Source organism: Phalacrocorax carbo, chromosome 18, assembly GCF_963921805.1.
Source record: "Phalacrocorax carbo chromosome 18, bPhaCar2.1, whole genome shotgun sequence".
In the NCBI taxonomy this organism is placed as follows: Eukaryota; Metazoa; Chordata; class Aves; order Suliformes; family Phalacrocoracidae; genus Phalacrocorax; species Phalacrocorax carbo.
The window spans coordinates 12,273,309-12,300,654 of NC_087530.1; the positions used below are offsets into that span (position 1 = coordinate 12,273,309).

General features: G+C 53.0%; 2 protein-coding genes across 4 annotated transcripts; one reads left to right on the top strand and one right to left on the bottom strand.

The window, feature by feature from the left end:
* Positions 1-8,925, top strand: ENTPD8 (ectonucleoside triphosphate diphosphohydrolase 8). 2 transcript variants are annotated; one of them, XM_064468689.1, is made up of 10 exons: positions 1-77; positions 1,855-1,986; positions 2,419-2,536; positions 3,614-3,764; positions 4,242-4,401; positions 4,932-5,162; positions 5,966-6,229; positions 6,642-6,752; positions 6,908-7,039; positions 7,650-8,925. In XM_064468689.1, the coding sequence occupies exons 2-10, from the start codon at positions 1,867-1,869 to the stop codon at positions 7,839-7,841; spliced, it is 1,479 nt and encodes a 492-aa protein (XP_064324759.1). In that variant the 5' UTR covers positions 1-77; positions 1,855-1,866; the 3' UTR covers positions 7,842-8,925. The 2 variants fall into 2 exon arrangements, with proteins under 2 accessions (XP_064324759.1, XP_064324757.1); XM_064468687.1 differs by having other exon boundaries at positions 60-136.
* On the bottom strand, positions 8,347-27,074 carry NOXA1 (NADPH oxidase activator 1). Of its 2 annotated transcripts, none has more exons than XM_064468686.1 (15): positions 26,748-27,074; positions 25,359-25,441; positions 23,659-23,767; positions 19,302-19,436; positions 18,165-18,272; positions 17,373-17,432; positions 16,747-16,784; positions 15,885-16,026; positions 14,250-14,303; positions 12,083-12,155; positions 11,854-11,912; positions 10,760-10,929; positions 9,965-10,070; positions 9,756-9,879; positions 8,347-9,529 (listed from the first exon to the last, which is right to left on the bottom strand). In XM_064468686.1, the coding sequence occupies exons 1-15, from the start codon at positions 26,919-26,921 to the stop codon at positions 9,432-9,434; spliced, it is 1,533 nt and encodes a 510-aa protein (XP_064324756.1). In that variant the 5' UTR covers positions 26,922-27,074; the 3' UTR covers positions 8,347-9,431. The 2 variants fall into 2 exon arrangements, with proteins under 2 accessions (XP_064324756.1, XP_064324755.1); XM_064468685.1 differs by having other exon boundaries at positions 10,760-10,932.
* Positions 27,075-27,346: the final 272 nt, after the last annotated feature.

The following is a 27,346-nucleotide window of genomic DNA, read 5'->3' on the forward strand; positions in this document are numbered from 1 at the left end:
TGGTCTGGGGCCAAGGGGAGGGCCATACCGAAGACTCGGGGCAGCCTTTGTCCCAGGAGCGGGGCCCCACACTCCAGGTACGTGCTGACACGGGGACAAGCGTGGGTGCCAGGAACAGCAACTGGGAGCAGCCTGGGTGAGCCACAGGCAGGGAAGGGGGCTAGGGTGCCCCTCAGGGGGGGCTGTGCTTGGAGGGGTGGTGGGTGGGCTGTGACCCAGGTGCCCCCGGCCAGCAGCAGAGCTGGGTGTTGGGGATAAGCATGCTCCATCGGCTGGAGGAGCAGGAGGGTCAGGGCTGGAGCAGCCACTGGCTGCTTGAGGTGCTTATGGAGGGCAGAGGGGCACGGAAGGGACATGGATGGGGCATGGATCAGCTTCTCACACACCTCTCACCTTGTTTTCCACTCACTGGGCTCCCTCCCCATGCCCTGCTCTCCTCCCCAGGCCTTGCTAGCTCTGTGCTGCCTTCAGATGTTGCCTCCCGCCCAGTCAAATGGAAATAAGTCCCTACCAGAGCAGGTGGAGTTCATTTCCCGCCCGCTGCTGCACGCAGGACTTTTGTGCACTGCCAGGAGAATTGCGTAGCCAAGTGACAGCCCCCAGGTGCCACCCAAAGCACTTGTTGGGTTAAACCACTTCTCCAGGCTGAGTCCAGAGCTCTCCGGGCATCCACCACTCCGCTGGAGTCTGGTTTTCAGCCTAACCCCATGGATTGAGGTCAGGCTGGCTCCCCGCAGGCATGCTGCCTGTGCGGCCGGTGGCAGGGATCAAGGCAGTGCAGGAGGAGGAGGGAGAGCCGTGAGGGTAGAAAACAACACCTGGACTAGCTGCGGGGTGCTGAGCACATGCATGTGTCAGCTGCCATGTGCTGAGGTGGTTGCAGGGAGCCAGACCCTTTGGCTTTGCATCTCTGCTGCAATTTCTTACTGATGCCTCAGGGCTGATTCTGCTGGGAGCTGAACTCTGGTTGGACAAGCAGGAGGCACAGGACCTCTTCCATTCCCCACTGGCCTTGCCTGCCCATGCAATGCTATTGCTGCCAGCTTGGCTAAGGGGCTGTGTGTACCTGGGTCAGTGGGAACTTTCTCCCTCTGTCTTTCTGCCTGCCCTTGGGACTGCAGGAGAGGCTTGGAGATTGCCTGCAGGCAAGGACACCATCCCTGTGTGTCTGCTTACCTGCTATGGCATCACCAAGAGCTGAGGAGACCTGGGCCAGGCAGGAGATGCATGGCTGGAGATGTTGTTCTCTTGCCTGGAGCAGAGAGGACCTTCTCAAGGGCAGTCTGGGACCGTTGGGCAACAGATGTGACCTGATGGTTCCAATTTTTGTAGGATGGGTTTTGAGGTGGTGCAAGGTATGACGGCAGCACGTGGGTGCCAGAGGGATGCAGCTCTGCATCCATCTCTGGAGGGGATGGCCACACTGGGAACCTGCCAGGGCATGGTCCTGCTCCCAGTCTGGGACTCCTGTTAGCCACTGCCATGCTTGCCCCAGTGATGCTCCTGGGAAGGGAGATGCTGACCTGCCACCCAGCCAGTAGTTTGAGCAAGGCAGAGGGGTGGGGTCCTGGCTGTGTGCAGAGAGGGGCCTGAAGGGCTGCAGGTGAGATGGCAGAGCTGAAAAAGCCAATCTGAAAATCCCCCAGGGTGGGCGTGCTCAGAAGGAGAGGGCATCCCAGCCCTAAGACTGCCAAGAACCTCCCATAAGAGCAGCCATGCACTGGAGAATAGCTTCAAGCCCTTGTTAGGGAAGGGGAAATTCCCATCTTGACAGTACCCATTAATGAGATCGGCATTTCAAACTGGCCTTGCAAATGCAGAGGTGTGAGCTGGGGGTTGGGGTTGTTCTTGCAGGTTGGAGGAGGAATGGCCTACAAAGCCAAGGCCATTGTAGGTCTCCTGGCAGCCACCTGTGCCTTCAGCATCATTGCCCTCATTCTGAGTGTCGTGAATGTGAAGGATGTGATTCTGCCTCCCAGCAACAAGGTAGGGCCCTTGGGAGGAGCGCAGCTGCCCACCCTCGCTTGGGTGCCAGCTGCCCCTTGGTATAGGATTTACCCCAGGTTTCAGGCAGGTTGTGCTGTTTGTCACCAAGATGGGGACAAACTCCTGTGCAGGTTGGCATGCCAGGTGGGTCTGGCAGTGTTTGGTCACTGTGGCTGGCCCTACAGCACATACAGCCTTTTCATCACAGAGCATGCCAGCTCAAAGGGCTTGTGGTGGAGCCTTGTCCCCTGCACAGCTGGTGACTGCAATGCCACAGGGCTTTCAGTGCCCTGGTGACACTCATTGTTTTGCCACTTGAGGTTCCCCTGCCCACCAGGAACTCCGCTGGCTATCCTGGAGCTCCACTCGCTCTGCAGTGGGTGAAGATGATCTGCATCCCCTGACACCCTGTTTCCCCTCTGCCTCCCCCAGTATGGCCTGGTGTTTGATGCCGGCTCCACGCACACAGCTCTCTACATCTACCAGTGGCCCGCAGACAAGGAGAATGGCACCGGCATCGTCTCCCAGGTGGAGGCCTGCAAGGTGTCCGGTGAGTGTGCCAGGACGTGTCTGTCCCTCTCCCCACCCTGGCTCAGCTGGGGGGTGCTGGGCCTGCCCTGCCCTGGTGCTTGCCAGGAGCACTGTCCCGCAGCGCCAGGTCGAGTTGGTTAGTTCATGCCAGGCGTGGTATATGGTAGATGCCTCAAAGGACATTTATTTCTTGTGCATTTATAAATACAGAAAGGGGCATTTCTTCCCATTGCAAAGGTGCTCCAAGGCTTTGGCGCAAGGACTGGTCTATATGGAGGAAAGTACCAGGCTAGTGAGGAGAGGTAGGGTCAGCTCAATGGTACATGGAGCTGGACTGGGATTGGCAAAGGCCACCAGACCAGGGCAGAGGTGCCTGGGCAGGAGGCGAGAGGGCTCAGAGCTTGCCTAGACCTCAAATGCAAGCACCACAGTGGTGGTATAGCAGTTACTGGTTAACCGCAAAGGTCTGTCAGAGGGCAAAGTGTAATGAAGAGGGTGCATGGGCTAATAGCAATAATGGTAAGCAAAGCTCTGGGGAAGGTAAATAATGATATTTCCACCCCAGAGCCTGTCCCTACCCACCGCAGGACCATGTTGAGTCCTCAGATCCGATGCCAGCCTCTAAAAATAGGAACTCAAACAAGCCATGCAGAGGGCACCTCTGCCTGTGCGTATCGGCTCCGCACGCCCTCCCAGCAGGACCAAGAGGAGCCTGCGCTTTTGCCAGGGAAATAAGGAACGGCTCCGTTTGTCAGCTGAGTGCTGCGGGACTGGCTGGCCACATTCGGGCAGTTCAGCCTCCCTGGGGTTAAGCGTGTGCTCAGCATCACAAGACGCACACCACAGCCCTCTGCCTCCACCCAGAGCAGGAGCTTGCAGCCTGCTCCTGCAGCGTGCCGTGGCCGTGCCGCGTCTGCCGCCTCCAGGCAGGTCAGCTCTGAGCACTCCCCTTCCAGGGACACCCTTGGCAGGGGCATGACTAGCCTGGCAAGACGGGGAAAAAACCCTGGGGGCTTTCTGGGTGAACGTGTGCCCCACTGCCCTCTCCCTCCTGGGTGGCACTGAGCTTGCTGCACTGCGGGGTGCTCTCTTGCAGGACCCGGCATCTCCAGCTACGCAGACAACCCGGCTGGGGCTGGAGCCAGCCTGAAGACCTGCCTGGACAAGGCCATGAAGATCATCCCGGCAAAGCAGCAGCGGGAGACGCCCACCTACCTGGGGGCCACAGCGGGCATGCGGCTGCTGAGGTACTGCCCTGCCCGGAGCTGGCACCTCCAACCCCTGCCCCACCAGGCGTTTCTGCATCGTCACCGGTGCAGGGGGCTGGGGGCACGGGGGTATGGGGGCTGCTGCCCAGGCAGGCCATGGTGATGGGCAGAGCACCCATGTCCGCAGTCACCAGGCTGTCCGAGAGAGCCGCTCGCTGTGCCCACGGGGAACGCACCCAGCGCACTCTACCCCCAGCCTGGCAGCAGCCCCAGAGCTGGATGAACCTCCTTTGCCAGGCTTGCATTAACCTTCCCGCATGCTCAGGCAGAGCCCGCAGGCAGCATTTTTAGGGAGACTCCCAGCGCACCAGTTGAGGGATTTGGCGCCTTTACCCTGTCTCTGAGCAGCCCTGACGCTCTGCAGAAGACGGCAGCCTCTTGCCGTCAGCCCTGCGCTGAAAGCTCCCCAGCCATTGCCTCCTCCACTGCATGGTATTTATCTCCTTCCCCGGGCAGGGACCAGAACAGCACCAAGGCCGAGCAGGTCTTTGCTGAGGTGGCCAAGGCCATTGGCGAGTACCCCGTGGACTTCCGCGGAGCTCAGATCCTCACGGGGAACGAGGAGGGCTCCTTTGGCTGGATCACTGTCAACTACCTGCTGGAGACGCTCGTCAAGGTGCGGGCCAGGGGAGAGGGCAGAGGATGGTTAGCAGCATATATATCCCTGTCTGAGCTACATCCAGGTTTCTTTATTCCCAGGAGAGGGAAAAATATCGTTTTAGGGCACTAGTCACCCAAATAAATGTAGCCTGCAGCTGTGAACTGCAGATTCAGCTCCACTGATGTGATTAACAGAATCAAGGGTCTTTGTGCTCAGCTCAGCCTGTCCCTGCACTCTCCACTTACATATGGATCTATTTTGGTATCACAGGGATGCAGCAATACCAGATCCCAGATACATGCATTAATCTTTCCCTCCTCAAAGTCTCTGGATCCCAGCTGATGTGCAGCAGCCAAGAAGCCAGACCTCAGTCCTACATGGAGGTCTATGTGGGTCAAAGAGAATGTAGGCAGGGAGGGGTTGAACAGGGAGACAGGACGTGGAAGGTCCCTCCAGGGCTTCTGAGCCCACAAAACGTTGAGGGAAGTGTCTGGGACTGTGACTCCCTCCAGTTCAGACTAACACTTGCTGTCGTATGGGGCCAGTTTTCCTTTGCAGGGCAATGGGAACATCCACGCGACACTGAGGTTCTGGGAGCTCTGGACCTTGGAGGCGCCTCGACACAAATAACCTTCCAGCCTGGAGTCACCATTGAGGACAAGAACACCTCCATCTTCTACAGGCTATACGGCACCAACTATTTGCTCTACACCCACAGCTACCTCTGCTACGGGCAGACGCAGGCCTTGAAGAAGCTGCTGGCAGCTCTCCACCAGGTGCTACAGCCACTGGTCACCAGGATCTGCTCAGTCATTTCCCATTGACATGAAAAATGTCTCCCAGAAATTTTGGGCATGCCGGTGGAAAAAGCATTAGGGAATTGGGAATTTTCATAAACCCAAAAACCTGGGAGAGGCTTAGATTTTCTCAGCTGAACCAAAAAATTCTCCCATTTGGGTGGAAGGTGGTGGTGGTTCCCTGCCAGGGCTCCCTTCTCCCGAGATGTTGAAATGTAACAGCATTTTTCATCATTTCCCAAGCCCAGCTGTATCCTTAGGTTCTTCCCTGTCCCCATTCACTTGCCCTTCCTCAATTTCTGCCCAGAGGGAGGTTTCCCAACATCCTCTCCTGCACACCGCTCCACTACTAACCAGTGTCCTCCAGTCCCACCTCAGACAGAATGCACAGCCCAGGGCTGTGGGAGATGGAGACACTTGGGGAGCGTGCAGCTGGGATGTATCTTTGCTCCTTCCTGGGCTAGGGCCTGCAGGATGCAGTTTGGAGAGAGCAAACATCGAGAGCAACAAGCTCTCCATGCAGGCAGAGAGCACGCACTGCCCTCAGGAACAGGCTGGCAGTGGCATCGCCACCCCAGCACAGCTCAGTGGTGGGGCCAACAGCGGGACCAGCAAAAGCCGTGGGCAGGTTAATCATGCAAAGGATGGGTCTTGCTTCTCCTCAAATCCCCCTAGGGTCTAGATCCCGCTTTGTGGGAATGTCTAAGCACAGGATGGGCTGTGGCGTAGGGTCTCACTGGCATCCCAGGCCAAACCCTGCTAACGGCTCCCACTGTCTCCAGGGCAGCCCATCTGCCCCGCAGATATCGCACCCCTGCTACCCCAAGGGATACCAGGAGAACATCACCACAGCAGACCTCTACGACAGTCCCTGTGTCCAGGCACCGAGCACGCGCAGCCCTGCACAGATCCTCACAGTGACGGGGACAGGGGACCCAGCAGCGTGCAGCGCCGCCATCCAGAAACTCTTCAACTTCACCTGTGGGGCCAACAGGACGTGCGGGTTCAACGGGGTTTATCAGCCACCTGTGCGGGGACAGTTCTTTGTAAGGAGCCTCCGTCCCCACGGTGGTGGTGGGGAAGGATAGAGGGTGGGAGTCTCCTCTGCCACTGGTTGTGGGAAGGCTGGGAAGGGAGGGGACCCTAGAGCTGGTCCGGTCTGCAAACCTCTTCTCCTATGCTGGGAGGTGGCTTCTGCCTCCTGCGATGTCCCAACCCTCCCTGAGGGAAACACAAAGATCCTGTCCCAAGAAGCAAGTCTGAGCGAGCTCAGAGTGCAAGCAGCAGCCCCAGGGCTTGTCCACCAGCTCCAGACTTTCTGGTAGAGCATCAAGTGGGAGCTGGATGCAGAACCCTGGGAATTACATGGGACTCTGACCCCAGTCAAGAGGGGCACCCGGGTCTCCTTTTTGGGGTGAGGAGGAGATGTAGTTTTTAACATCCCACCTTATCGCCCAGGCCTTCGCTGGGTTCTACCACACCTTCCGCTTCCTGAACCTGACTGGCCAGCAGTCTCTAAGCGATGTCATCTCCACAGTCCAGACCTTCTGCAAGAAGAACTGGAGAGAGGTGAGAACCCTGTGAAGGGCCGCAAGGACCCCTGTGTTCAGCCCATCCCAAATCTCTGCCCAGAAAGTACATGTCCTGCTGTTCCCTGAGCCATGGAGGGTTTCTGAGCATGTGTTTTGTTCCCTGTTGCACCATGGCCCCCGATGGCCCCACAGCTGGAGGAGGCCTTCCCGCAGGACAAGTACCTACACATATACTGCTCTGTGGCGAATTACATCTTGACGCTGCTGCTCGATGGCTACAAGTTCAATGAGCACACATGGAGCAACATCCACTTCAGCCGGCAGGTAAACACCCTGTGGGGTGGTGGGAGTGGGCTGGCAGCTGCATCTGCATCCTTGCCCTGGCCCGAAGACACGTTCAGGAGCAGCATCCCTGGAATCCCCTGCATCAGAAATGTGTCCCCATCTCATGGCTGCTACCCAGTGATCCCAGCAGAGCTTCACTCTTACCTGTCCCCAAACCTCTGACACCAGCTCGTTTCTCACTTACTCTGTGTGAACTTAAGCTAATTTTAAGGGGTCAGAGAAGTGCAGAGCAGGATTTGGCCACTTTGGTCTCTGATGTTGGGCAGAATTGACTTAAGCATCAGAGAGGTGATGGTGGCCCCATGACTGATTTGAACCAGAATATGACCAAATTTAAACGATCATGGGGGAGGTCACAGAGGCACATCTGGATCTGAGCAGTCATCCATGTGCAGTTGCCCTTTAGCCCTTGGGAAGAGGCACAGGAAAGGCCTCTGTAACCGGTGCCGGTAAGATCAGGTTCACCACAGGCAGGTCCACGTGTGAAATCACAGCTGGGGTGGCTCATGGGAGAGGTGCCCAGCAGTGCCTTGCACCGAAGCTACCGGTGCCTGGGAGAGTCACTTTTGGATGATTTCTCTCACCTCAGGCAGCAAACACAGACATCGGCTGGACGCTGGGCTTCATGCTGAACTACACCAACATGATCCCCACAGAGGCTCTGGAACACGTCAAGGGGCACCAGCCTAGTCTGTGGGCAGGTGCTGTGTCCTTCATTGTGCTGGCCATGGTGGCAGGCCTGGTGGCTGTTTTCCTCCAGTGTTTCTGGAAAACCAAGTAGCTCCCAGCCTCCTGACTAGAGGCATCTTGCCCACTAAACCAGGCAGGGAAGTGGTGCAAAAGAAGGTGCAGATGAATGAGGGCATTAGATCCATCTCCATTGCTCAGGAGGTCTAATTGGGTCACCTCTGTAAAGATGTCAAAGTTGACAAAAATGTCTTGAGGTCTCTAAGTATCTCCAAGAGGAAAAGACTCCTTTAATTTGGCTGACAAAAGCTGACTGATGCTTGGTGACTAGATGAAGCCAGATAAATTCCAACTAGAAGTAAAATCCTTTTTGTTTTTCCAATCCAAAAGTCACTGACCAGCCTAGCACAGTTTCCTTGGCACTTCCTGTCCTGCTGGGCTGCTCTCCTGACAGCCGTGGGGGGCAATCAGCCATGGCGAGCAGTGGTGGCCACCTAACATCTGAGGAGAGGGGTGACCTTATCTGTATCTTGCCCTGTGCAAGATATGCAAGATTTCTGTAGTATGTGACAGAATATCTTCCCAAAGACACTGGGAGCTGTCTTTAAAAATATTTACTGGCATATCTCAGCAGAAAAATACAAGTGGAAGTTGATTTAAGAGCTGCCAACTTTGGCTCGGGGTTTTTTTTTATATTCAAGTTACATAGCTCAGCCTTGTCAGACACCAAATGCATAGCAAGTTCCAGCTCCAAGCACTTGAGTGTTTTATGTAGATCAGCAGAGCCCAGTCCAGCTCAGCTGCAGGACCGGACAGTAATTTCAGTCCTCCCAGCTCCAGCCACCAGCCCAGTGCCGCACTGCCCAGCCAGCCCTCATCCCAGCCCCTTCAAGGCTCTGCCAAAGCCCAGGGCTGGTCTGAGCAGGGCTATTTCCACAGCTACCTCTCTGCTGTGCTACAAGACCCCTGCCCACACAGCATGAGGCAGTAACATTCAGGCAGGACTTAAGAGCTTACGAAAAGAACTGAAGGCATCTGGGCTGAGAAATGCTCAGAGCCCTTTGGCTCTGGCAGATCCATGGCATATTTGCTGCGGAAGATGATACATGGTGGTCCTAATCCAAGGTGTTCTCCCACATACCCCACTGCAAACTGGTTATGAAAGCCTTCCAAAAGAACAGTGTCTCTCTGTCTGGTGGAGATAAGGATATGTGGCCCAAGGGCCGGGGGAACTGGGCTCTGCCTCCTGCTCACAGACTGCTGTCCTTAGCTTCATTAGAGTGAGGCTCAGCCTTCCCAGCCTGAACTTGAGCAACAAGAGAGGGGGTGATAACCTCCATCCAGAGGAACCTCTTCCCACCCAGAAGCCTGAGCCCCTGAGGTCTGAGTTGCCACGTGGACACTTCCCATAGCCAAATACCAGATCCCTCCCGCTTCTCTCTGCCCTGCACAGGCACATCTTTGGCAGTGTAAGCACTGAGGTAAAAATGCCATGTCTATGAACAGGCTGTAGAAAATGCTGTCAGACTGCTGGAACTGACCCCATGGGATCTGTGGGTGGGGGACATCTCTTGTCCGGTTCAGCAGAGCTCCTGGCTGTGCTGGCTGTGGCCCAAATGAGCTGGGACTGGTGTCTCCCACCCCTGGGAGACAGTGCAGTTGGGCAGACAAAGGCTCCTGTCCGCTATAGGAAGGTAGCACCACAACTGGTCTGGGTTGCAAAGCATTTGGGGAAGATGCCAGTCTTGCCATTGCAGTGTCCCTCCAGCCAGTCCTCGTTCACTGGGAAAACATAAAGGAGCAGGATGAGCCCTGGCCCATATGAGTGGGGTTAGTGAATTTTCAGGGCCGGAATTTAACTCTGGGCAAAACCCAGTGCAAGCCTGTACCTCCGGAGAGTATGAGCCTGAGACAGCACCGGAGAAGCCACCTAATTCGCCAGTCCCTCCCTGCAGTAGCCCCCAAAAGCCTGCCCCAGTACAGCCTGCAGACAGGACTGGAGAGGTACCTTCAGAGAGGATATCCAGCACATCTCCCTTGCTGAACTCCAGGTCCCCTGGCCCCTGCACAAGGTAAGAGTGCTGAGCCAGCATCCGGTAGAGGACGGGTCTGCCCGAGTGGGAGTCCGAGTCCTACAGGAGAAAGTCAGCATGGAAGTTACAAGGCAAAGCAGATTTGAGTCCAGCACAGCAGAGAAGCTTGTCACAGCCCACGTACCTGGCAGCAGAGTGTCAGCCTGCCATCTGTCAGCTGCTGCCACATCTTCCCTAGATCCTCCTCTCCCAAAACTGCACCCAGTTCTTTGCCATCCAAATGCCTGTAACTGCAAGGGTTCATTAACACAGCTCAAGTCATCTCACTTAAAGCCAAACTTTGAGGCAAGCCTAGCCCTCTAACATCTTCAAAGTCCCCTCTGTAAGCCAGCTCTGAGCTTCTCACCTTGCACAATGACATGGGGCCACCCTGCATGCTCAGTGGGCAGAAATGGCTCTGGCAGGGAGTGATGCTGTCACCTCCTCACACACGTACTTGAGGGGAAGATCCTAAACTCTCCTGACTACACTGGCTGTGTGCCTCCAGTAATGTCACAGCCAGGAAGACCTCACCCCAGACCAACTTCCAAACTGCTCTGCATTGATCCTAGTGTATCTCAAAGGCTGAGCTGAGCAGGAGAAAATCCAATATACAGCAGCTGCAGCTGCATAGAGTTTTTCCTTCTGTTCCCCCATTTCTCTTGACCATGGTACAGTTTCCTGGGAAAGACCCTATGGGCCTCCAAAGCTCACAGAGCACACTCTGTTCTCAAAACCAAAAACCGTAGTAAGGTTAGCCCTACAAGGAAAGTTGTGTGCTCGCATCTTTGCTGAATCTCTGCTAGAGTGCTTTGGCCCCAATTAAATGTTCTCAGGAGATCAGACAGAGGTCTGTATCCTTAGGGGAATGGCTGCTGCCACCCTGTCACACATACTCATGCACCAAGAGTGCCAAGGGCCTGGCTGTGCTGCAGCGTACCTCAGCTTCCCTCGCTCTGCCTGCTGGCCAAACCGCTCCCTCAGCAGAGCCCGCAGGTCTGGCAGAGACGGCACCTCGCCTGCCCTCACCACCACGGTGCACTCACAACGCGCTCTCAGCACAACAGGTCTGTCCGTGCTGGATGAAGCTTCTCCATGGGTCAGTGGGATCTGCTGAAAGATGCGGCACAGTGGACAGTCTGGTTATTCAGGGCTCTCATATCAAGAGAGGTGACACAGACACAACCCCTCATTCAGTGGTACCACGTAACATTAGTGCAGCATCAAAATGCAGATCTGAATTTCAGAAGAGGAACTACAAATTCAAAGCCTGGGATCAAATATTCCTCCCATGATCCAGGAAGCCTGTGTCTGAGTTCAATCACACAGGTCCTTCCCAAACCAAAACATGTATGAGCAGGGCCCCAGTTCCTCCAGCCAGCTAGGGAGGTGCAGCCAAGTCCCCTTGTTCTGCTGCCTTCTGTCTGAAGTACAGCTGACAAAAAATTACTCCAAAAGCCCTACAAGGAAGGGTGGCAAAGCTGATCTGCAGCTGGCACTGCCAGAGAGGGGCTGTCCCCATGTGGACGCAGGAGTGATTCAAGCTGCATCACGCACAGGGGTTGGTAATGACACGGAGGTGCATCAGAGGACATCATCCCAGAAGAATGCAAATATGAACAACTGCGGTACCCGGACTGACAGGGACAGAAAATGCCACACAGGACGAGGGGGAAAGGGGCAGCAGGTAGCCCAAAGACAGCGCTCTCTCACAAAGTGGGCTGTACAGTGTGTGCCTGAGAATGCTGCTGTGTCTGCGGCTCTTGGCTCCTTTGGAGGGCACAAAAGGGCACTGCCCTGGTAAGCCTCAACCTTGGGCTGCCTCACAAAATTGTATGGCCACAAACTTGGGAGTGATGAAAGAAAGACTACATGGGACCCTCTCTTTGGAATGGGAAAATGGGCAGAGGAAGACCTTTTTCCAGTGATTTTGGGGCAGCTGAGGAATTTTGGAGGATCTGGCCAGGATTATTGCACTTGTCGCAGCCTTGATCTATTGAGGCTGTGCCAGCTTTGGGTTATGAAATACCTTACCTTGAAGTCCATTTGGGCACTAGCATCATTTGCAGAGGCATCTTCTCTCCCAGGAGGTTCTGCAGAACAAAACAAGAGCAGAGGCCCCCAGCAGCTCTACTGCAATCCGCTAGCACACAGGCAGCCATGGCTGCTGCGGGCAACCAGCCTCCCCACGCACACCTCGAGCAGGGGGGTTTAGGCACAGCTCCACATAACACCCACTGAGGGCCCTGGCCCAGGGCACTACCTGGCTTCTGCTTCACTTGGAGTCTACTGGGAGGCACCTGGGCGGGAGGGAGAGGAATCCCATTGCTGATTTTCTGCAACAGAACAACATCAGAAAGGAGTAAGCAGAAGACACCAGAGACTGGGCAAAGCTGGTGTGCATGACGGAGGCCGCAGCAATAGAATCATAAAGGTTGGAAAAGACCTCTAGGACCGTCAAGTCCAACCATCAACTCAACACCACCATGTCTCCTAAACCATGTCCCCAAATGCCACATCTACACGGTTTTTGAACACCCCCAGGGATGGTGACTCCCCCACCTCTCTGGGCAGCCTGTGCCAGTGCCTGACAACCCTTTCAGTGAAGTAACATTTCCTAATCTCCAACCCAAACCTCCCCTGATGCAGCCTGAGGCCGTTCCCTCTCGTCCTGTCACTGGTGACTTGGGAGCAGAGACCAGCCCCCCCCTCACTCCAGCCCCTCTCAGGCAGCTGCAGAGAGCGAGAAGGGCTCCCCTCAGCCCCCTCTGCTCCAGGCTAAACCCCCCCAGCCCCCTCAGCCGCCCCCCAGCACACTTGTGCTCCAGACCCTGCCCCAGCCCCGCTGCCCTTCTCTGGACACGCTCCAGCCCCTCCAGGCCCTTCTTGTCCCGAGGGGCCCAAACCTGAGCCCAGCATTCGAGGTGGGGCCTCCCCAGGGCCGAGCACAGGGGCCCCATCCCTGCCCGGCCCCTGCTGGCCACCCCAGTGCTGACACAAGCCCGGGGGCTGGTGGCCTCCTTGGCCACCCGGGCACTGCTGGCTCATGCCCAGCCGGCTGTCAGCCAGCACCCCCAGGGCCTTCTCCGCCGGGCACTTCCCAGCCCCTCTGCCCCAGGCCTGGGGCGCTGCCTGGGGTTGGTGTGACCCAAGGGCAGGACCCGGCACTGGGCCTTGTTAAACCTCACACAACTGGCCTTGGCCCATCGATCCAGCCTGCCCAGGTCCCTCTGCAGAGCCCTCCTGCCCTCCAGCAGATCGACACTCCTGCCCAGCTTGGTGTCATCTGCAAACGTACAGAGGGTGCCCTCGATCTCCTTGTCCAGTTACAAATTTCTCAATGTAACCCCAGAGGGAGCCCCAGGGAGACCAATTCATTAACTGGCTGGATGAGGCAGAGCTCTCAGGCTCTCAATGGCCTCTGCAGCTCTCGTGGGTAGCAGGGGCAATGAGAGGTTTGGTGGGATGCTTCCTTGGCCTCCTGACCCTTGCTGGATTGGTGCTGGAGCAGGAGGAGGCTTCTCATACTGCACTGAGGGCTCTCCCCATGATCTGCCAGCTCATGTGGGAACTTGGGCTGGTTCGTAGTGACACATCCATGGGGCAAATGCCTAAGTGTGTGCTATGGCCATGGATTCATTCGGGTGGTATGGGGGTGGTGGGGTTTAAATCATAGCAACATCAGAACAACCATGTGCTTCAAAAATTTCACAGGGAATAGGGGTTGCACCTTTCCACATTGGGTTCAGATGGAAAATTATTTGGAACATGTGTAGATATGCCTGTGGTGGACACAGGAGATGAAGGGAGTTTTCCTAAGTCAAAGGTGAGGGTTTAGGGCTTAGGTGCATGGAACTCGGCAAAAAGCAGTGCCTGTTTAAGATATTACTACTCCACTGCAGGAGATTAACCTGCTCTCATTCTGCTGGTGAACTAGAACATATGAGCACTCCTTACCTGCTTCTGTGCTACATCTAGTGGCTGCAGACATCACAGGAGCAGGCTGAACAAAAAAATGTCGCAAGCCCTCAAATTCATCATTGTGTTCCCATGGCTCAGCAAGTTACAGTGGGTCAGGAGAGCTGCGGCAGCTGCTCATATTTGTGTGCTCCATCAGCCCACAGCGAATAAAAGACAACACCGCCTAGATCAGCCTGCGATAAAAGCCATTGTGGCTTGGGTATGTATCCAAGCCCCCAGATTTTGCTGTAAAGAGATCTGATGTACAGGAAAAAAAAACATTTTTCCTGCTCTTAACTCTTCTGTTCTTCCAGTTCAAGAGCACTTGGTTTTCACTCAAGGTGTCTGAGCTGAAACACTCTATGCTTCTCTTACACAGTTGTTTTATCCTGTGATAATCTTGAAAACAAATATCCCAAATGTATTTCTTGGTTCCCTCCTCGTCCCTGGTTGCCAGGTTGTCAGCTCACCCATTTATCCATCTTTGAGGCAGGCTCCAGGAGAGAGCTCGGTATCCGCAGCTTCTGCAGGACAGAAAGCAGAGCAGCGTGAGACAGGAGCTGCTGCTGCAGCAGATGCAGCCCCATCCCACCCAGCCCCATCTTCTGTTAGACCCACTCCGCACTGCTTCTGCCCTTGCCAAACACCACTGCCCGCTCACCCTACTGCAACACGAATGTGCCCATGGAGGGCCCAGGGTCAGGTACGGTAACCCTTTTAGGTAGGTTTGTGCTCAGAAATTGAGGAACAAAATCCAAGGGTCCTCTTGCATCTTTTTGTGCTGAAAGCAGTGGTGCTAACTGAGTGCCTGTGATGTAACAGGCTAAACACCCACCAAGCCCAACACGCTGCTCCTAAAACGGATGCTTAGGAAGAGAGCAGCAAGGATGTTGAGGGATGCCAGTCCAGCAGCATTTCTGTGTCTTCTGACAATCACTGCTACAGGGCTATTCATTTCAACTGATCATTGTGAGTAATTACGCTTTTTTTTTCACCTCACTGTCTATTATTTTACTTTGACTTTGAATTTCATCTGACACTTCACTGAGCAATCAACCAGCACATTCAAATACTTCTGCAATTGCTTACTGTTAGCTCCAGATGCTTCAGGCTATGCTGAATGGTTTGATTGTCTGTCATCAAACGTGATCACCTTAAGAAGCACTATACCACTATCCCTATTACTATATCACTTAGGAATATGCTAAATGCTTAGATCACAGCAGATTCTCTGTGGGGACATCCTTTCTTTGGAAAAAAAAAAAAAAAGAAAGAAAGAAAAATCTGTTCCTTTATGCCCACTTTTCACTTCTGTATTTTAACCTGTTGTCAGTCCTCAGAGCACTGCCCCTCTCGCTCAAACAGCTCACTGGTTTTTTTAGTGGTCTTGAAGAATCTTTTTGCTTTTTTTTTTTTTAAATATAGGCAGATAATACATTCTCTGGCTCAACCTAATCCAGGTATACCTAAGTCCTTTGGAAAAGTCAGTGCAGACATGAGAGAAATGGCTTCTGTCAACAAAAAAATATTCCATTTTGTCATATTTATCTGTTTCTATTCCATCTGTTTACACTATAGTTCCCTAGTCTGCAGAAAGATGTCAGATTTGCTGGGCTTTCATTCTTTAGGTCTCCTCTAGAGCCCTTTATAAAACCTGCCTGCACAGCTGAAACCCTCCCAAAACCTTCCCAAAGTTAATTTAACAGAGGCACTACACACCAGGTAAGGACCAACCTGTCTCCTTGGCTCTGTTAGAGCTCTCAGGTGACAAATACTGCTCTAAACAGTGGTCCTTGCTGAGGTCTGTTATCCTACATGATTCCACAAGAGGATCCTGTATGGTGGAGAGCACAAGCGCCTGAAAAAAGGCCCTTGGGGTGCTACAGAGGTGAATGGCAGAAGCTAGTGAGAGCCAAGTGTCAGAGAAATCTACGGCTAGCAACTGGTCCGTGGGAATGAGCTCCCGAACTCATCCTCTGCCCTGCAGTGCTACACGTGGGTCCCCAAGGAATGTGCTCAGAGGGTTGCAGCAAGCTCCTGTTCACAGGCAGGGCTGTGGGTCTCTGCTGGTGGGATGGGCTGGAGAGCCCACCCGTTTGCTTTACCTGTCCATCATGTATGGCTGTAGCCCAGCCATCCGCTCCTCTCGTCAGCACAAAGACCAAACTGCTGGCTTTCACTGCCAACTTCTCTGAGTCCTCAGGGCAATAATGGGACAAAACTCGATAGTAGCCTGACTCACTGTCTCTGGAAAGAAAGAACAAAAGCACCTTTACTAACCCTGGAGTTCTGGTGCTGGATGGCTTTGATCCAGGACACTGCACCGATCCAAACTGGCATGTGCCAAAAGTTTCAGGTGTTGGGGAATTATGTTTCCACTGCTACTTTGGTCCAACTGGGAACAAAAGGAGCTTGGAAAACACTGATTTCCCAAACACAACTGTCCTGTTTTCATTATACTAATAAACATCCACCGTATTAAAAAAAAAATTATTAAAATCAGCCTTGAAATACTGTTGGTACAGTATCACCAAAACAAATGACTTTCATGTTTTTTGAACCAGGGCTGATTTTGGCTCAACACAGCATGGCTGGGAGCACGTATTTGGAGACATTGTCCTGGGAACTAGGGCGGGACAGCTGAGCATCCTCTGCCATGGACCTGCGCAAGTTCCACACCTCTCTCTGCTTCCATTCCTCAGCCATAGCACGATCCATGCCTGTCTCCCAAGACTATTGAATCAGCTCCTGCAAACTGCTCTGAGATTCTTGCATGAGAGGTGCTACAGAACTGCACTGTCTTTTGCAGCCACACAAGCCTTTGCAAATTTGTCATTCACTCCACCCTTGGTGAGAAATGGGCGTGGATCCTACAGCCTCCAGACAAAGACATCAGAGAACAAAACATGACCTTCTGAATAGAAATAGCAAGAGAAGGGTTAGAGCAGGGTAGAACCGAACACTTACCGCAGAGTATCAACACTGGGTTCATAAAAGCCCTGTTTCTGTGGGGGAAAAACAGCATCTATTTATAACTGTACGTTATATAGCAACAGTGACACCTTAATTACTGTCCCTCTGAATACCCTCTGTGTTATTTTGTCTTTGCTTTTGACCACATTTGTCACACCACCCACCACCCAGATAGAAGTCTGCTGCTCCACACCTTACCAGGATGTGCCTTCCATTTCTCCCCCTCCTTCTTTATCCCAGCAGGAGGCAAGTAACAAAATTTTTTCCCCTACCCTTGGCTCTAAGAAACTCATTATAGTGCAAACCAGCCGTGCTTATGCTGACAAATTTACTAAAGTGCTGGCCAAACATGTGTTGAGCATAGCAAAGTCTCCACTGCTCTTCAGACATGGTAAAGAGACAAAAATGCACCTTCAAAGGGCTGGAGACTCACATTGCTGACTCTCTTCCAGCCAATGCCGAAGCCTACCACCTGGCTTTGAAAGGCCCTGTTGGTCCAGTCTGATATTGCACAGTTTTTTTCAATAATATGTTCTTACCCTGATGGTGTTAGGATCTGAGGCCCTACCTGGAGCTCCGTGACAGCTCCATTGCTCCTTTCACAGCTATGTCCTGCTCACCTGAGGCCTGAGAGGCTCGAAGCCAATATACTCATCATTGGGAATGATGGAGGAGATCACCTGTTGGAGGAGAAAGTGATGACTGAATCCAGGCTGAAGAGGTTCTGAAACTTCATACAAGGTTATCTACTCAGATCTGTTTCCTCCTGACATCCTAAAGTCAAGCATAAAGTAGAGCCATGCATATAATGGAAAAAGCAGAGCTGGATTCCCAAAACAGATTCAACTGTTGTACCTGTGTTTTTAGTTTTTCCAAAGTTTCTTTAAAAGTACATGAGTTAATTACTTTCCTTTCCCCTTATTCATGTCAGAGCCCTCTGGCCTGTGGCACTTCTGCTGACCGCACTGGCCACAGAGGGATCAGAGGAATCCTCTGCTGACTTGCGTTAAAGGACATGACAAAGCATTTATCTCCCGAGTGCCTGCCTGTACCACCGGGAAGGCAGCAGTGAGTAGGAGTGTGCTGAAAGAACGTGCTCCTCTTGAAAACATCGTTGTCAGCAAAAGGACAACCACGAGGTTCCCCAAGTACCTGCTCAGCTTTTTCAGACTTTAAAGCGATGAAGATTGGGAAGGTTTTTTTAGCACCAAAGTGCAGTTTTTATAGAAAAGGTGGCAGTTCTTACAAATTTTGGCTTCTGTGTCCCAGATGCCTTGACTGGCTGCAAGCCCTGATTTCCTGCCCTTTGGTCTCCACCAGTGGAGTGGGCAACAGCAATGCTCTCTGGCGGCATCACAAGGTAAGAGTTTTATTCTGCTTGCTGTTAATATTAACGATCACATGCCTGTTACCTTGGGTTTGCCCAGGAAATCTTTTGAATCCAGCTGTTCAACTTCCTTCTTTCGTGGTCTGAAAAATTCCCCGAGAGGAACCTGCATGGGCTCTAAAAACAGACAATCCTAGGGCGGGGAAAGCAAATACACGAAAAGCCATCAGTTAATATTAAATGAATTATAACGGCAGTGAAAAGCAAGTATAGTTTCCCTGTGTGTGCAAGATCAGCTCCAGGAAGACGTTGGGGGAAAAATTACAGCTGTGAACTCGAAGAAGGTCACCCAGGTTTAATGAGCACATGCAAACTAAGAGCTCAGCAGTCACTGCCCTGTGTTGAGTCAAAGACTAACTCTGTTGACATGGAAAGGGAGGGAAGCGGAGCTGTTACTAACAAATCTCTAAGCAGTTTTTCTATGTGACTTCAAACGTCGTCTTTTCTTCTCCTCTGTTCAACCACTGAGTAGCGTGCTAGTAGCAAATATAGATAATGCACTAATGTAAAGCACAAACATGATGCCAGAAGAGATGATCAGATTTAAAAAAAAGTGATTATCCCTTAGAAAGGATACAAATAAGATGAGGAAGTATGTAGGTAGCAAAATAATGAACCCTCATAAAACAGTCTAGCAAGAAACTATTACTTAGAACTAACCCTGAAAACACTTTTACACTTTACTTAACCTCTAAGTGTGATTAGCATTAATATCTGAGCTGCCACCAATTGTCACTGAGACCAAAGGGACTCAAAAAAGTCAGCCAGTGTCATGAAAATGGAGACCCTCCAAATCTGCACTTGTAGGCGTTCTGAACTTAAACACTGCATAAGGCAACTTGTTTTACAGTACAAGTACAAACAGAACCAAGCTCTGGAACAGCAGGGACTAGAAAGTAAAATTCCCAACCTGAAAGGTTATCCCATAACTCTCCGCTATGGTGTTTCTACGCTATGAAGCACCTAGGGAGGACAGAGTTGATTAGCTGAAGCACTGGTTTGGTAGAGCATCACATGCAAATGGCTTAGACCCTGTTACCAGGTCACCAAGCAGGTGGGTAGACAGGAAAACCCAAACATACAATAATTAGCACATTCTTATATTGTATTTCTTAACTTAAGCCCAAAGCACATACCCAGGAACTCACAGAGGTGGTCTTACCTGCACCCGCTCAAGGGCTAGGTCCAGGATTGCTGTTCTTCCTTCAGGTCTCCATACAACAGCCTGATCTAGGGTGACTCTGGCCTCCTGCCACTGCTGCAGCCGGCACTGCGCTGCTGCAGTGCTGTACAGCACCTAGAGCGGGCACGGAGGGAGCAGAACTCAGAGGGCTGAGACTGAGCAGACACCCAATACAACTTACTGAACTCAGCCAAAAAACAGGGACCAGGCACTGAAACACCACAGATACAACAGTAGCACCAATCTACTCCCCACTGGCCACAGGAAAGGCACTTTGAACAGAACAGCTGAAAAACTTCACAATCAGAGTGGGAAGAGATAAAAGCTATACCTCCAGGCTAGTTCCTAGGTGTGCTAGAGCTGCTAGCTCTGCTCAAGCCAAGGACAGTCATAGGGAACACCAGACAAAGACTGATACCACACAAGTTTTTATCTTATCCTTCCTGTACCTGAAAGACCAGCAAAGATTTTCTTGGCAAGTTGCATGGGATTTTTTGGGGTATGCAAAGAGGGAATGTTTTTGCTGTGCAGAGTAATTCTGACTCCCTTGCACTGCAAAATAACATAACTGAAACTATTTCACATTGTAGGGGCTGCAAATGTGCAAACTGTCAGCTATAGCTTGTCACCCTTTAGCAGCATGTAAGTATGCTCAGTGGTGAAGTGGCAAAGTGTGGGAGTAGCACAGACTGGATGTTGGGAAGCCTTGATCTATATGCGGAATTAAGAGTGGGAGATGTCGTCTTGTCACTGGCCAACAGTGTATGGAAAAGCTGCTGGCCCACAAGGCAGAAGCGTGGCCCAACAGACTTGCTGCCAGATATGTCGCTATTTTATATGATAGCATTATCAGCTAGTAAATTGCTTTGTGGCACCTGGATGCAAGCCGTGCTTGGGACAGAGGTGCAGCTAATAGAATGCTTTTCCTTCACTCCTTAATCATGACAGTAGAAGACTGCTGTTTCGGGGGTGGGTGGGGGAACAGCCATCCTGAACATCTACAGGAACTGCAGAGATGCTCCCTCTTGCAGAGGCAAGGCAGCAGTTCTCACTCAGCTCAGAGGTGGTGTAGCCTTCAAGAGGCAAATATTTCTGGATTTTCAAACTGTACAGCATATCTCCTCCCCTTGAGAAGATCAGATGCAGCATGTGAGAGGTCATGCACGGGGAAAGCTGATGGCACAGGTCTGCAGGATGATTATGTTCGTGTATTTTGAGAAATGAGCGGCAGGTAGACGTAAGAGCGAGATACAGTCGACTCAGGATGCAGATCCTGAGTCCGGAGTGTCAGCACAGTGAGTGCACATGTCCTGGCAATGCCTAGAGCCTGTGGAACGAGTGCCTGTGCGTTCACACCACAAAGGGTACCAATCTCCTCCCAGTGGCCTCGGGACACTCCTGCAGCCCTGCACCTTTCAAAGGGAATCTGTTGTTTCTAAGTGTGTGTTGAGTTCAGAGAAGGCAGTGCTGTGGCACTGAAACTGTTAAAAACAGTGAGGTTTGGGTAATACCACCAATGCCACGGACAGCTTCTGCCTGCCAGGTATAAAGTGCATGAAAATTGACTGAGACTGAAGGACGGATTTCTGGGCATGCTTGACTTGAGTTTTACAATGACTTCCAGTATCTGCTCTTCAATCTGTGTGTGTGGACTCAGGACAGAATACAAAATGAACCCTTGCAGTAAAGTACAGTTTCGAGGAGTCTTTTACATTCCAAACATTACAAATATTTACAATCAATTTGGACTGAGATCTTTTTTGTACAGGATGTGGCAGGTTGACTCCACATAACAGCATAAGAGCTGCAGTGTGAGGTGTTACAGAAGCAGAACACAGCTCGCAGCCCAGTGCGTAAGGTAAAAAAAGGTAACGTTAAGACCAGCTGCTGCAGTAGGAAAGACAGGCTTCCATGTGCACAAGTTTCTTAGAGTCTTCATTATGTGCCACTGAGGTGAAGGGCTCCAGAACAGAGGATTGTGCTGAGGACCCTTTCTAAAGCAGCAAAACCATTTTTTCTGGGACTCCAGAAAAAAAAGAAGAGTTTACCGCTTCTGGAAGAAGAGGCAGGCAACTTAAGAGTACAGGGATCTCGTCAGGTCATGCAGAGAGAATATTAGAAAGGCAAAAGCCTAGCTACAACCTGGCCACTGTTGTAAGAGATAACAAAAAATGTTTTTACAAATACATTAACAACAAAAACAGAGCCAAGGAGAACCTCCATCCTCTGTTGGATGCAGGGGGAACACTGCCACCAAGGATGAGGAGAAGGCTGAGGTACCTGATGCCTTCTTTGCCTCAGTCTTTAATAGTCAGACCAATTATCCCGGGGGCATTCAGCCCCCTGAGCTGGAAGACAGGGACAGGGAGCAGAACAAACACCCCATAATCCAGAAAGAAGCAGTTTTATGACCTGCTGCTCCACCTGGACACTCACAAGTCCATGGGGCCGGATGGGATCCACCCGAGAGTACTGAGGAAGCTGTCAGAGGAGCTCGCCAAGGCACACTCCATCACTTATCATCAGTCCTGGTGAACAGAGGAGGTCCCAGATGACTGGAGGCTTGCTGATGTGATGCCCCTCTACAAGAAGGGCTGGAGGGAGGATGTGAGGAACTACAGGCCAGTCAGCCTCACCTCAGTACTGGGGAAGGTTACGGAGCAATTAATCTTGAGTGAGCTCACACGGCATGTGCAGGACAGCCAGGGGATCAGGCCCAGCCAGCACAGCTTCATGTGAGGCAGGTCCTGCCTGACCAACCTGACCTGCCTAGTGGATGAGGGAAAACCTGTAGATGTTATCCACCTGGACTTTAGCAAAGCTTTTGACACCGTCTCTCCTGCAGCATTCTCCAAGAAGAGCTGGTGGCTCACAGCTTACACAGGTGTATTCTTCACTGGGTAAAAATTCATTCTGGCTGAATGACCGAGCTCAGAGAGCTGTGGTGAATGGAGCTGAATCCAGCTGGCAGTGTCACCCAGGGCTGTGTTGGGGCCGATCCTGTTTAATGTCCTTATCAGTGATCTGGACAAGGAGATCGAGGGCACCCTCTGTACGTTTGCAGATGACACCAAGCTGGGCAGGAGTGTTGATCTGCTGGAGGGCAGGAAGGCTCTGCAGGGGGACCTGGACAGGCTGGATCCATGGGCCAAGGCCAGTTGTGTGAGGTTTAACAAGGCCCAGTGCCGGGTCCTGCCCTTGGGTCACACCAACCCCAGGCAGCGCCCCAGGCCTGGGGCAGAGGGGCTGGGAAGTGCCCGGCGGGGAAGGCCCTGGGGGTGCTGGCTGACAGCCGGCTGGGCATGAGCCAGCAGTGCCCGGGTGGCCAAGGAGGCCACCAGCCCCCGGGCTTGTGCCAGCACTGGTGTGGCCAGCAGGAGCCGGGCAGGGATGGGGCCCCTGTGCTCGGCCCTGGGGAGGCCCCACCTCGAGTGCTGGGCTCAGGGTTGGGCCCCTCGGGACAAGAAGGCCCTTGAGGGGCTGGAGCGTGTCCAGAGAAGGGCAGCGGGGCTGGGGCAGGGTCTGGAGCACAGGTGTGCTGGGGGGCGGCTGAGGGGGCTGGGGGGGTTTAGCCTGGAGAAGGGGGGGCTGAGGGGAGCCCTTCTCGCTCTCTGCAGCTGCCTGAGAGGGGCTGGAGTGAGGGGGGGGCTGGTCTCTGCTCCCAAGTCACCAGTGACAGGACGAGAGGGAACGGCCTCAGGCTGCGTCAGGGGAGGTTTGGGTTGGAGATTAGGAAAAATGCCTTTACTGAAAGAGTGGTCAGGCCCTGGCACAGGCTGCCCAGGGAGGTGGGGGAGTCACCATCCCTGGAGGCATTCAAAAACCGTGTAGACGTGGCACTTGGGGCCATGGTTTAGGAGACTTGGTGGTGCTGGGCTGATGGTTGGACTTGATGGTCCTAGAGGTCTTTTCCAACCTTAATGATTCTATGGTTCTATGATTATGGTCCGATTTTGTTCCCATACGTCTATACTTCTACCTACTTCAGCTTTTAGATCTGAGGAGTTTACAAAACTTACATGCATATTTGCTTGCCTGTAAGCATAAATATTACATGCATAGATAAGCTAAACCCCCTCCAACGTACAAATTCCTGTGCATCTGCTCTGAACAGTTTTACTTTTCAAACTGCATAATTTGCTAAAGTTTACAGAGATGACATGGTTTTATGACTTTCATGATTAAGTTGCTTTAAAATAAAAAAAAGTCAAGCAGAAAGTTTTTACTGTTCTAATGTACTGTATTGAAAAGCTCTTGGGTTACTCATGCCTGCTGCTGAACACCTGATGAACACCCCAGCAGAAGGGAAGGACTGCTGAGACAGATTGACTCTTACCTCCCATGCATAGAGTATGTGCCTCAGCCCCAGCTGCTTGTAATCAATGAAGGGATTTTTTCTTAGATGACTGAAGGCCATATGATAGTCAGAGAGAGCTTCTTCGTACCTACAATATGCAGAGATAACAGAAGAAACTGAAACTAAAAAAGGTGAAGACTATAATTAAGAAGTTCAAAAATCAATCTAGCAAATAAAATATATTCTCCTCTGTAGTCTGGATGGGGAGAGCTGCATCAGAGACCCGTGTCATCTTGCAACCACAGAAAATTCCTTGTCCTCTCCTTGTTGGCAGTTAGAACAAAACGAACATGGTGTATCTAGGATTATCTGCACAGTTTTACTGATAGGGATAATCACTAGGTTTTGATACCTGAAATAGAGTTGCAGTTCCAAGGAGGAGAAATGTAAAGAACAGAGATTAACAAATGCTGTGAGCTCCTTGCCCAGCTTGCTGCTGACAGTTCTGTGTTAGGGGAGAAGCGAGGGCTGGGAAACCCCTGATGACGATGAGTGTACATGCATGGCCAGAGCAACATGAGCACAAGTTTAGAGAAACTCTAGGGATATGGGAATTAGTCTGAATTTACACCAGCTATGCAACTGAAACCAAAACAGGTTCCCACTGAGGCTGCAGGAGGTGAAATGATGGGTTGTGCAGCGGTCATCCAACCAAGGCCCAGTGAGCACAGCCAGGAGAAGGTGCCCAGTGGATGTGGGTGGGTGGGAGCAGCATCTCATGAGGGAAGGAGCCATGGGGGTGCTGGTGGCTGTCACCTCCTTGGGCGGGGGGCAGGTCTGCAGCTGCATTGCCCTTGACCTGCTGCACAGTGTGTGCACTTGGGGCAGGCTTGCTCCACTTCTGCCAGCTGTGGCACAGCACTGGGAGCAGAGCAGAGCAGCTCCAGTGTGCTGGCTGGGGCTCCAGCATCCCTGACTGCAGGTCTGCTGTCAGACAGAGGCACAGAGCATGTAGCTGCTTGGCGCGCCATCCGTGAGTGTAGAACTGCTCACTTTAACTCCCTCCCAGAAATAAAGATAGAAATTTTCTGGAAATTAAGGTCTGGAAAATATGGGGAAAATAACAGGAAAGAAAATAACTGAACTTTGCAGGTAAGAAAGGACCTGTAAAAACCTCCACCCATCTCTGTGTGCAGGATGTCACTGTGATTTAACCCTGGAAACAACAAGTAATCAAGCCCATGGCACTAGTGGAGCACTCCCAACATTAAATCAGTGAGCCTGAGATCAGGCCCACAACATCCACTGTCAGCAGAGTGAGAGTCAGATGCTGTGGGCAGACTGCATTTTTAGGAAGGCCAGACTCCTGTGTACAATGTGAAGACACACCAAACAGCACAATTGTTTTTTTCATTCCCAAAGAAAATCTGAATGGCAATGTAACCTCCTGGCAGCCCTTCATATAGAAGCAGCTTCTTTCTCTGTGTGTGTGGGACAGTAATGTCACATACTAGCCGCTCCTGGGGCCCCAGAGTTGTGCAGCACGTATCTTTTCAGTCTTACCAGAGATAAGGCTTGCTGACCTGTGACACAGTTTACAAGGCCAAACTAGACCTTATGAACTGTTTAAGATTACTGGAAGAAGTGGGTTTTTGAGTCATAGAATCATTTAGGTTTAGAAATAAAGTATGACTAAAAGGAGAAAACTGAAGACTGAAACGGACATGTGCCTCACTTACCTTTCCAGCTGCAGATGGACAAACCCTCTCTGAAAGAAGCCGACGGCTAGGGAGCTGTCCTTTGCAATGGTTTTATCAAATGCCTAAGGAAAAAAAAAAAACACAGACCCATCCCAAAGATCAGTTAGGAACCCTCCTGTTGATGCCTGCGTGTATCCACCCCGCCAGCCACGTCCAGGCTGCGCTTGCGCGGCGCGCAGAAGCTGTCTCCAGGCTCGTGACCAGCTCCTCTGGACTGACAAGCGCAGGGCTGCGATCTGGGCTGAGGGGCAGGAGACAAGTCCAAGTCATCTTACAGGTCTTGGCTCTGTATGTGCTGAACTTCAGGTTTTTATCCTTCCTTGGGAAAAACGGACTGGACATAACAAATGAGATAGATTTGCCATCCAGCATCTTGTCATGAGAAAACCACGTTGCCTGGAGCAGGGTTTGCCCTGACAGCGGGAGCAGCGGGGCCAGACCAAAGGGGGAAGGCTGCCTGAAGCAGCCTACTGCGGTGATTATGTGAAGGGGTGAAAGGGAGAAAGCTGAAGGGCTTCACACTGCACCTGCAAGTTAGTATTTCTGGTCCAGTTTCCCAGCTAAATACAGGTAAGTACTAGCAAAGGTGGCAGCAGCTCATGGCTGATGGTTCAGAGTAACACTGTGCTGGCAAAACTATCATAACGGCTTTCTGAAAAAGATAGGTGTGCTCCTTCACTTCTCATTGCAAAGAGGTGGCAGGCAGATAACGAATCAAGCCTGAAACCCTAGACTTTCCTGGTACTGTCTAGACAGGGATAGCTTTGTGGGGTGGAAAGATGTTGCAAGAGGTCAGGGAGTGACTGGGCCTCTGGGTGAGGTGGCGGCTGGTTCTCCCACGGCCCCCACAGCACACCTTGCTTGAACAGTCTGCTTTACCGTGCTAAACAAGAGAAAAAACAACCAACTCTTGACCTATGTGGAAGCATAGCCGAGCTTCTTCCCAGTCCACGCCCATTCCTCAGGGCTAGAAAGAAGCTCCCTGGCACCGTCGTGTAAGGGACAGCAGTGCCTTATAGCGACTGTCCCGCCCGCGGCTCCGCCCGTGCCGCCGGGCAGCCGCGCTAGGGGCCGGGGTAAGGAGGCTTCTCCTCGGGGCGCTCGCCCGCCGGCCCCAGCGCAGGCAGCGGCCGCCCCTGTCCAGCGGGAGCGGGTCTCCGGCGCCGCGGGTTCGCGGCGGGCCGCGGAGCGCTGTGCGGGGACGCGCGCGGCTCCCTGCCCCGCACCTGCCCCGGCTCGGTGCCGCTGCGCGTGCGGCGTGAGGAATGCCGCGCTGCGGGCAGTGTGAGCCGCAGCGGTATCCCCGCAGAAATCGGAACGGGGCGGCCGCCCCCGGCCCCCCCCCCGGCTCCCCCGCCCGCCGCTCACCCGCAGGGCCTCCGCGGGCCGCCCCGCCAGCAGCTGCACGCAGCCCATGTTGAAACAGATCCTGGCCGGCGGCTCCGGGATGCCGGAGAAGATGTCCAGGGCGGCCTCCCAGTCCCCGCCGTCGGCCGCCAGCACGCCCTGGTGCCAGCGCCTCACCAGCTCCCGGTACGCCATGGCCGGCGGCGCGGGCTGCACCTCCCCGCCCGGGCTCTCACCGGGCGGCCGGGGGCGGCCCCGGGGCGGGACGGGGCTGTCCGGCCCCCTCCGCCCGCCCCCCTCCGTCCTCTGCCGGCCGCGGCTCTGCCCCCCCGGAGCCGCCACCGCCCCACCCCCGTGCCCGGGCACAGACCCCCGGGGAGGGCGGGCCGGGCCATAGCCTGAGCGGGAGCTGGGGCGTGCGGTCTCAGCCTCTGGCAACGAAGGGCAACAGACAAACCACCCGGTGAAAGGCCCCGGCAGCGCAGCGAGCGGCCAGGGCTGGCACAGCTCGTAAGGCTGGTGTTGGGTTTTTTTTTTTAATTAAATAGTTATTCTCACGGCACTATCGGAGCGCGCGTTAACTACAGTAAGTACGGTAGGTATGCGGGCGCCGCTGCGCT

Coding starts and splice junctions, on each gene's coding strand:
- NOXA1 (XM_064468685.1), bottom strand. CDS start 26,921: ATGGCGTACCGGGAGCTGGTGAGGCGCTGGCACCAGGGCGTGCTGGCG. Junction 25,442..26,747: donor GGCCCGCGGAGGCCCTGCGG/GTGAGCGGCGGG, acceptor TTTTTTCCTTAG/GCATTTGATAAAACCATTGC. Junction 18,273..19,301: donor TAGCCCTTGAGCGGGTGCAG/GTAAGACCACCT, acceptor TCCCCGCCCTAG/GATTGTCTGTTTTTAGAGCC.
- ENTPD8 (XM_064468689.1), top strand. CDS start 1,867: ATGGCCTACAAAGCCAAGGCCATTGTAGGTCTCCTGGCAGCCACCTGT. Junction 6,753..6,907: donor GCAAGAAGAACTGGAGAGAG/GTGAGAACCCTG, acceptor ATGGCCCCACAG/CTGGAGGAGGCCTTCCCGCA. Junction 7,040..7,649: donor ACATCCACTTCAGCCGGCAG/GTAAACACCCTG, acceptor CTCTCACCTCAG/GCAGCAAACACAGACATCGG.